The 9,822-nt window shown below is 39.9% G+C and overlaps 3 protein-coding genes across 3 annotated transcripts; 2 read left to right on the top strand and 1 right to left on the bottom strand.

Moving 5' to 3' along the window:
* Window positions 1-2,206: 2,206 nt before the first annotated feature.
* LOC147445261 (uncharacterized) lies at window positions 2,207-3,223 on the top strand. Its single transcript, XM_086525972.1, has one exon. It carries the CDS (start codon window positions 2,207-2,209, stop codon window positions 3,221-3,223), a length of 1,017 nt encoding a protein of 338 aa, XP_086382098.1.
* Window positions 3,224-3,766: 543 nt separating this feature from the next.
* On the top strand, window positions 3,767-4,504 carry LOC147445260 (uncharacterized). Its single transcript, XM_086525970.1, has one exon. It carries the CDS (start codon window positions 3,767-3,769, stop codon window positions 4,502-4,504), a length of 738 nt encoding a protein of 245 aa, XP_086382096.1.
* Window positions 4,505-6,839: 2,335 nt separating this feature from the next.
* Window positions 6,840-8,657, bottom strand: LOC147445259 (putative xyloglucan 6-xylosyltransferase 3). Its single transcript, XM_086524812.1, has one exon. The coding sequence runs from the start codon at window positions 8,459-8,461 to the stop codon at window positions 7,127-7,129; it is 1,335 nt and encodes a 444-aa protein (XP_086380938.1). The 5' UTR covers window positions 8,462-8,657; the 3' UTR covers window positions 6,840-7,126.
* Between the last annotated feature and the right edge of the window lie 1,165 nt (window positions 8,658-9,822).

The following is a 9,822-nucleotide window of genomic DNA, read 5'->3' as shown; positions in this document are numbered from 1 at the left end:
TTGAGTAAAAACCGTAAGTCGGTACTACTCATCAAAGCCTATAAAGCGGAGCGTTGCATTGATAGGAAGCTGGAATTCAACAAACCAAATCGTGGCAACTATTTGGTCACCATTCTCATTGTGTTCAAATGCAAGATGGTAATATCGAAGTGTAAAAGATGACAACTGCCCAAGGTATAATGATAACTCATAAAGGCCAATAAGTACATGTGAAAATGTGCAACATTGCCTGCATTAAAAATAAACATTGTTAGTTGGCACACTTATATTGAAACAATTCTAAGGCTAATGCTACAGTTACAAAGACTATATATTACCCTAAAACACCAGAGTTCTCTAAGGCCATTAGATGATGCAACCGAGTGAAATGATATCACTGAACATCAGACTCTATGGTTCATGTTTTCAACAGTGACGCACAGCACCAAAGAACATGGTGCATCGTCAAAAGAAGACATGTATCTTGAAGACGCTCTAAAGGGAAACATTGTGGTATAATGACACACATGGACAAATATTGCATGACCAAATGTCAAATACCGACATATGTATCAACTCAATATAGCACACATGGACAATATATAACCATACGCGCATACAATATAACGCCACAAAAGATAACACATTCCCTTAACACGACATAGTAAGTCAAATTAATGACCTAATGCCGAGGGAATAAACACACACACACACACACACACACACACACACACACACACACACACACACACACACACACACACACAACGATTTGGTCATCAAGGGGTTGAGTAAAGAAGGACACTTGAAAATTTTAAATGGACGACCTTACTTGATATTGATATAGCATTAAAAAGATTCATTTCATTTCAAAAACACTTTTGAATTTTATGTAGGAGAGAGAGAGAGAGAGAGAGAGAGAGAGAGAGAGAGAGAGAGAGAGAGAGAGAGAGAGAGAGAGAGGATTGTCGTCATGGTGTTGATGACATGAGTTGGATATAGCATTCCAAAACTCTCTTTTTATTTGAGAATACTTTTGAATTTTATTTAGAAGCAATTTTGGAGAGAGAGAGAGAGAGAGAGAGAGAGAGAGAGAGAGAGAGACACGTATTTCTAAAAAAAGGAAGAACTTGGAGAGATCAAGATACAAATTTTTATCTTTCAAGCATTATGAGCTTTGAAGTGCTACCAAAGTCATAATGGTGGAAAGAAACCTACGTCTAATCCCACCTTCATTTTTTTAGAGGTATTTTTTAAAAGTGCGAAACATACAAACGTTAGAGGTTTTCAATATAAAAACCTAAAAAAATATTCAAACTAGCATGCATGGCTACTCACCACTGCTTCAAGAAAGACCAAGGTTATGGAATCTCACTTACTTTTTTTTTTGTGAAGGTGATAAAACACAGGCTTGCACCTTGCTTTGAATTAAACGCTTCTAAAGAGAAGCTTCATCAATAATCATAGGTCCATAATCCATTGCATTAATCTCATCTATTTAAATATAAATCCATTTTACTTAACTACTTTAGAACGCCAACACGGCTCTACACCTTGTTTAAAAATGCCAACATCACTCTTAGCCTTCTGTCTCTTGAGCTTTGCAATGAATATAAACACTTTTGATCGTCTTCCAAATTAAAGTTTAAAATGGCCGTTACAAATTCATTATGTTGGCCAACATGCAAGTGGCCAAAGTAAACAAATACAGTGACAATTTTGGTCTTTTTACACACTGTCACAATCACTCCCAATCACAAGAATACACTCTAGCTGATTTGCAAAATGTGACCCATGAAAGTTACAAATTTATTAGCCTAAGAGGATTCTTAGCACCTAAAACAAGCCTTAGTGATTCGTGAAGAAACAGTCACGCATACATTCGATGATGAGAAGTATTTACTATTTTGAAGTTTTCATTTCACACCCTCAAAGGGGTTGCCAAATACATTTTTTCATAGATTATAAAAATCCAATTTTCAGGTCAATATTTGAAGCAGAGCCTAAGAGATTTTTGGCGCCTAAAACAAGCCTTAGTGATTTGTGAAGAAACAGTCAGGCATACATTCGATGATGAGAAGTATTTACTATTTTGAAGTTTTCATTTCACACCCTCAAAGGGGTTGCCAAATACATTTTTTCGTAGATTAAAAAAATCCAATTTTCAGGTCAATATTTGAAGCAGTTGCCAAAGCCTTAGTGATTTGTGTATAATCCATTTCTTTCAATGAGATATAAAGCACACATCAATGTTGAAGTGTGCTCAACAATTAGTGCTGTGAAGTATTTGTACAAGTACTTATATAAGGGGCATGATCGAGCAACCATTGTGATGCAGGGTGGGGAAGGTATTGTTGACGAGATAAAAATCTACCCTGATGCACGGTATGTGTCCTCATCTGAGGCAATATGGAGAATCTTTGGTTTTGACATTCACTGTGAAAAGCCATCGGTACAAAGATTGCATGTCCACCTTCCCATGCAAAACACTGTGACCTTTCAAGACACGACCGACATAAGAGAACTTCTGAGGAATGATGGTAACAAAAGAACAACACTAATAGAATGGTTTGCCATAAATCAAATTGAACCTACTGCACACAATCTTCGTTACATAGACTTCCCAGAAAGATGGGTTTGGAATAAAGATAAAAAATGTTGGACTGCACGTAAGAAAGGTGATTGCATTGGTCGAATATACAATGTAGTCCCATCTGTTGGAGACTTGTACTACTTACGAATGCTACTTACTGTATGCAAGGGTAGCACTTCATTTAAAGATCTCCAGACTGTTGATGGTTGCACTTATCCCACCTTCAAGGATGCTTGCAATGCTAGAGGGATGCTACAAAGTGATGAGGAATGGATGATGTGCTTGGAAGAGGCAAGTTTTATCCGAAGTGGACCACAGTTGTGTGAGCTTTTTGCAATCATACTTGTGTATTGTGCACTAGTCTCTCCCGAGCTGTTATGGACAAAGTTCTCCGTACAGTTTTCTGAGGACTATTTTCATGTGCTAACAATTCATGGTCATGATGATGATTTGTCCAATCAGGCAATGATACAGGCTTTGACAAGCTTGGATAATTTGTTGAGGGTACATGGAAAGAGCTTGGGTGAGTTTCCTAGCATGCCTCAAATTGATAGATCACAGTTGCAGATGCTTGAGAACAGTTTGCTTCAAGAGAAGAGAATGTTTGATGTACACGAGCAATCAAACTTAGCCTCGGAGATGGAGAGATGATTAAATGTAGGTCAATGCCATGCTTATCGTACAGTTCTAGAAGCTGTTGAACAAAATAGGGGCCGTACATTCTTCTTGGATGGGCCTGGGGGATCAGGAAAAACTTTTGTATATAATGCCTTGCTCTCTCGATTACAAGGCCATCAAAAAATTGCACTAGCTTGTGCATCATCTGGAATTGCTGCATTGCTTCTCACTAATGGAAGAACTGCTCATTCACGATTCAAAATACCTATAGAGGTTAATAGCCACTCTACATGTAAAGTGAAGGTCACTCACTAGCAATCTTGCAGAACTACTAAAGCAAACCGTTTTGATTGTATGGGATGAGGCCCCCATGATCCATAGACATGCTTTTGATAGAATGTTGCGAGACATCATGCAGAAAGATGTTTTGTTTGGAGGCAAGACACTATTGTTGGGAGGTGACTTTAGACAAATTTTGCCAGTTGTTCCAAAGGGGCGACGTGAGAACATAGTGGGGGCGTCGTTGTGCATTCAAACATATGGAAACAAATAGAGGTTTTGAAATTGACAGAAAACATGCGTTTGGTGGACTCCGCCACAATTCAGACAGAAAGAGTCTTTGCAACATGGGTACTTGACATTGGCAATGGTGATGTGCATGCAGATGCTGACAATGACGATGTCATCATTCACGCTAACATGCTTTTGGAAGGAAATTATATTGAAAATTTAATTGATCACATATATGATGGGAGCATGTCGCATGTTGATAATTTTGCTAACTTCTTTAAAAAGCGAGGCATTCTTGCGCCAAAGAATAAAGAAATTGACATGATAAATAGTCTTCCTTTGAGACGGCTACCAGGTGTAAGCAAAGAGTACTTGAGTGCAGACTCCCTTTGTTCAAATGAGGACCAAATTCACCACTTATATACACTTGAGTTTCTAAATAACTTAGATCTTGGGGGTGGATATCCACCGCATGTACTAAAATTAAAAGAAAATTCCCCAATCATGTTGTTGCATAATTTGGATGCGAGGTGTGGTTTGTGCAATGGTACATGGCTTATATGTAGACAACTCTATGGTAGAGTTTTAGAAGCAGAGATAATCACAAGCAAGAATGCTGGGGATATTGTGCTGATACCATGGATTGATTTTGTCACCACAAGCTCCTTGGGTCTTCCTTTTGAAATGAGACGACGACAATTCCTTGTCAAACTTGCATTTGGAATGACTATCAACAAGGCACAGGGGCAAACACTTGGAATCTTGGGACTATATTTGGCATCACCTGTTTTTAGCCATGGATAGTTGTATGTGGCTATGTCTCGTGTAAGATCTTCAAATGCCATCAAGGTTGTGGTTGACAATAGAAAGTTACAAAGTAATGATGGGGTTTTATCAGCTTCTGCAAGGACTCCAAATATTGTTTACAGTGAGGTGTTGCAATTGACAACCGGATGATCTTTGTATGTTGCTGTCTCCTGGAATAGTGAATTGTTTGTATTCATTTCATAGCTTAACAATTCCTCACAAATAATGACATTTCCATGATCTTATTGCCTTTTCTTTCTTGTGATGGCAGATGGATCCTCGACTTGCCATTTCATAAGTTGTAGGTCGTGCACCTCAAATGGTTCAAAGTAAGTTTTGCTTGTCTGCATATTTTGACATTGGTTCTTACTCTCATCATTGCCATCTACATTTTGCTTTGTCATTTTTTAGATCCCCTTCGTTGGCTGGACACGCATCTGCAAATACAGTGGTTCATGTTTTGGAGAACTCTGGTGTTTTAGGGTTATATATAGTCTTTGTGACTGTAGCATTAGCCGTAGAATTGTTTCAATAAGTGTGGCAACTAACAATTTTTATTTTAAATGCAGGCAGTGTTGCACATTTTCACATGTACTTATTGGCCTTTACGAGTTATCATTATACCTTGGGCAATTGTAATCTTTTACACTTGGATATTATCATGTTGCATTTGAACACAATGAGAATGGTGACCAAATAGTTGCCACAATTTGGTTTGTTGGCTTCCAGCTTCCTATCAATGCAACGCTCCGCTTTATAGGCTTTGATGAGCAGTACCGACTTAGGGTTTTTACTCAAGTCGATACACCACGCCAAATACGTCATCATTTGGTAGAATTTGGACCTTGGAAGTTTAGAGCACGTACTAGAATTTGTAGGAGACTACGATTTTGAGTTATTAGTATAAGGTTATGGTATTTGAAGAATGTAGTAGCAAGGATGCTTGGTGCAAATGCTTTTATTGCACCTTCATTTTTAGTTGAAACAAATAATTGATATTTGATTGTCCATGGTCATGCCGATTGTTGTTTGAAATAAATTTTTAGTCAAATTGTGTTTATTGATTGTAGTGATGAATCTCTCAAGTGTGATAGGTAGTCCCGAACTATGCTGACTGTGAAGCGGCCCATAGAAAAATATGCAAAGACTTCTTCCATATTAAAAAGGCAGGTCAACCTTTATAAGGAGGCATTAAATTGGGAAATGAGTAAGATATATATCGAAAAGCCATCTTGACTCCATGATTAGTTTTGGATTCATATTGCTCTCTCTCTCTCTCTCTCTCTCTCTCTCTCTCTCTCTACAATAAAGAGAGAGATAGAGGAGGGGTTGAATAATGAAAAGAGGACATGTATTTTATATTAAAATCATGATTCTTCTATGGAAGTAAAAGACCTATGTGTCCCTGAGAGAGTGAGAGAGAGGGTTGGATAATTGAAAGGGGACATATTTTATATTAATATCAAGATTCTTCTATGGACGTAACGGACCTATGTGTCCCTGAGAGAGAGAGAGAGAGAGAGAGAGAGAGAGAGAGAGAGAGAGAGCGAGCTACTATACCCCCAAGAAAAAGCTCGGGAGCAAAACATTACGATCAAAATCGCAATGAGTTGCAAATGAGGTCACAAACAACTATCATTTGAGAAATATTCTTATTTTGTCGCGAAGCGGCCAAAGAAAAGTGGGACAGACTGTTTCTTTCAATCTGCCAACACACACCTAGATTATCTTTCTCATCAATAAAACATCCAAGATAAATTAAACATATTTATACTTTGATAAAATAAAGATCATTCAGAAGAACAAAAAGTGACCATAAGGACACCTCTCAAGCTTCGCTTTTGTTGAAGCTTAAGAGTAAGCGATCATATCTTGTAGGCCTACGTATGTTTGAGTATTAAAAGAGGGGCATTATTTTGTATGCGGGAGATTTGAGGAGCCACTTGGCCCAAATCACAAGCTAATATATATATTTGGTTTCCAGCCTAGCCCTTTGTCTCATAATCACCAAACCTTACCAATATTTTTCTTTCTTGATTAGTTTCAATTGTCTTCTGCAATGCAACTAAAGTGGTCATTGTAATTCGATTCGAAGCCTAGTGGTGAAATTACCAAAAAGGAAAATCTGTTTAAAAAAAAGTTTAAAATGAGACGCATCAACGACACCATGTCGCCAGGTGAGCATGCAGGCTAGGCTGTGCTGTATACACACAGTGTACCGACAAGTAACGATTTGAAGTTAGGGAGAGGAGAAGCCCTATATAGAGTGTCTAATGATGACAACCAAACACGCCATCCATCCACTCTTCAAAAGAGACATGTAACTCCTGTAAATTAAAGATAGAGTTGTATTCAAAGTTTGCATCCCTGGGAGCGGAGCTACAACCAAAAGTTGATGACAAAGTGTGCTACCGTCCAACGTGCCATGCCAGGAACAGCTCAAGCATAAAGAATGTGGCCTGTAATTCAAAATTAAAAGAGGGTGTGTGTGTGGTCATGGTCGTAAGGGAGGCAAGGAGCCATTTGAACCTTGGTGCAGACAAATAGAATGAGGAATGGGGCGACCTCTTTCACACAAACTAAAAGCTTGGCACCACCTTTGCAATTACACTGTGCTAATCAAAAGGAATCGAGTATGGGTTGAGCAAACGAGGGATGAAGGAGACTTAGATCGTCTTGAATCTCGAGAGGTTGATCAGTGTCGTTCCTTGTCCTTTTCACCTTAAAAGAAGCTAATGTCCTGTGCTGAAACCCGTACATTTGAAGGATCTGATTATCCCCAAAGTTGAAGGACCTCTCCATTTGTTTCAAGCACCTCTCAATAGAGTAATCACCATAGCTGCCACATGGTTTGCAGCCCACAAAATGAGTTACAAAAGGCCACCTCTCATCTCCATAGCCCGGATGATGCTTTTCCATGACCTCTTCAAGTTTTTCCACAATAGCAACCCAATAGCCATGCAAGTAGTAAGAGTTTTCAAGATAAACCTTGTCCCCCCACAGGTCTCTCTGTGTTATTAAAAGATATATAAGAGCTGACTGATCATCTGCCTCAAATGCAGGCCGGCCCACAAGTGCCTCAGTAAGAACTTTGCCTGCCTCCTCTCTAACTTTCCCCTTTGGTCCCATTGGCGCCCATGCATCAATCAGATCCAAAGACCACTGGCAATTCCTTATGAGTAAACTGCCAGTATTCAGTCCCACCCAAGTGTTCTTTTCATAGATCTCTTTGTCCCATCCATGCAGAATAAAATTGTAATCTTTGTACTTCTCCAATGGAAGCTCAAACACCATATCCGTGAGCATGGCATCACTATCCATCCACCAAATCCATTCAAACTCGGGATGCGCAAGCATTAGCTTCCGAAGTAAGGGCAGCTTGGACCAATAACCAGCCATTTCTGCATCCAAGTGGGCTAGGTTGTAAAATATTTCAATATTGTGCACACGGCAGTAGTCTATCTTGTTCTTAATAGACTTGAGCAGATAATGATCTCCTGCTGGGTTGTCACAGGGCTTGGGGGGAGAGCCAGTCACAAGTAAAATTCGAGGTTTCCCATTGTACAAGCTGCCACTTTCAAGATTCTCAGTCAACCAAGCACGCCTCTGCTCGTCCCAATCTGAGATCTTCGGCCCAATGCTGTAAGTATCATTTAGCTCTCTCTCAAACTCTACTTCTTCCTCCTCCTCAGCATCCGTGGCCTTGCCCTCCAGCAGGCTTGGGTCCCCTGCATCTTGCATCGTCTCTGTGGAGTCTTCTGATGCCACTCCACCACCCCCCAGACCAATGGTACCCCTCAGCACCAAAATCGTTACAAATCCACACAGCAGCGTGATCTTGAGATTGTTGAGTGTCTTATAAATTTGTTTGCCCTTGGAAGGTCCACGGCTATGGTTCCATCCATTGCCAGAGCCCAGCGCAGAGCGAAAAGTGGCAGCTCCCTTCTTGCTCATCCTAAATCACGACAGAGGAGCAGAAGATCTGCGCTCTTCAGTGAGTTTTCTGTGTGTAAAGTATATGCTTTTTGTGTGTGTGTGTGTGTGAGAGAGAGAGAGAGAGAGAGAGAGAGAGAGAGCGCTTAGTCTGAAGCACGTTGCGGAGGGAGCTCTACATTGCAAGCGAGCCTTAACAGAAAACTCATAATAAAGATTGAAACATTTGTTAAGCAGAGCGCTCCAATTAACCTCACCAAACTTGAATTTCTATGAGGTGGACCCCGCTCAACAAGAGGCATGTCACATAAGGGAAGGTGGCATTGATGATCGAGTCGAAAGGCACAAGTAGTAGTCACTTGACAACTAATTCTGAGTTAGAATTCCAGAGTCAAATGTCAGGTATCAGATCAGACGAACCGAACAGAATCAAACTTCAGAAGACGAGAAGGGAAAGCCAGACAGATAATTGAATTGAACTGAAAGGCTAAATTCAAATAATTTAGATATTCAGATCATGAATGGTTCAGAGGTATAAATCCTGAAGTACAATTGATATGCACTTAGTGCTTAGTTACAAGATGGTACAAGAGTTCTGACAACCGTGATGGATACAAACAGACTTCGAGAAAGGCCGACATATCCAAAATGAAAGTAATTGTGCGTACTGGGTTTTGACTACCTGTATAGTTACACAAACTCTAGTACCAGCTGGTAACTCCATCAAATACCTCGTAGAAGCGGTTTTCGAGTAGACTATCTCCCGGGGCAGGTTACATCCTGCTCCTCTTTCTTGAATTTTGATGTATTTCAAATTTTCAGACGGTTGGTTTGATTTCATCGCTTGCCCTTAGTATACTCCCCAATTGCTTGATAAGAAATTGTTGTCTGCGATCATTCTATTAAACCTTGTGCAATGGAATTGATATTTTATTATTTAATGCAGCGAAAAGCTAACCGAGCTATATGGACTATGGCACAATATATATATTTTATGTACACTTTTTATTATTCAAGTGCTCTTTATGAGCTTTGGCCATTTATGACTGATCGGCCAATTTGTACTCATTTTGAGCATTCAAGAAATCTATAAGTAAATACGTGCAAGAGGAAAATACTCACTCTTGCACGGGGGGAGATTGCACCTAGTGCTTGTGTCTTTCTTCTCTCCTCTTCCCTCTTCTCTCTCGTCATGCCGATGTAGCACTCCGCTCTAGGAGGTGCATCTGCATGTGCTCACGCGCTCTACCTCGCTCTTTGTCTCTCCTGTGCTAGACTTGCTATGGATTCCTTGCATACACAATCGTGCAGGTATGTGGATCTATTGAATTTATCGTCAATCATGTGTTGTTTGCTATTTTGCAGGGCCACCCCGCCTTGCG

Source organism: Adiantum capillus-veneris, chromosome 12, assembly GCF_014529385.1.
Source record: "Adiantum capillus-veneris isolate H3 chromosome 12, ASM1452938v2, whole genome shotgun sequence".
Taxonomy (NCBI): Eukaryota; Viridiplantae; Streptophyta; class Polypodiopsida; order Polypodiales; family Pteridaceae; genus Adiantum; species Adiantum capillus-veneris.
Note: the sequence above shows the minus strand (reverse complement) of the source record. Positions and strands in the feature narration are given on the sequence as shown.

Excerpts from the sequence above, each read along its gene's own strand:
- LOC147445261 (XM_086525972.1), top strand. The coding sequence starts at position 2,207 with ATGAGATATAAAGCACACATCAATGTTGAAGTGTGCTCAACAATTAGT.
- LOC147445260 (XM_086525970.1), top strand. The coding sequence starts at position 3,767 with ATGCGTTTGGTGGACTCCGCCACAATTCAGACAGAAAGAGTCTTTGCA.
- LOC147445259 (XM_086524812.1), bottom strand. The coding sequence starts at position 8,461 with ATGAGCAAGAAGGGAGCTGCCACTTTTCGCTCTGCGCTGGGCTCTGGC.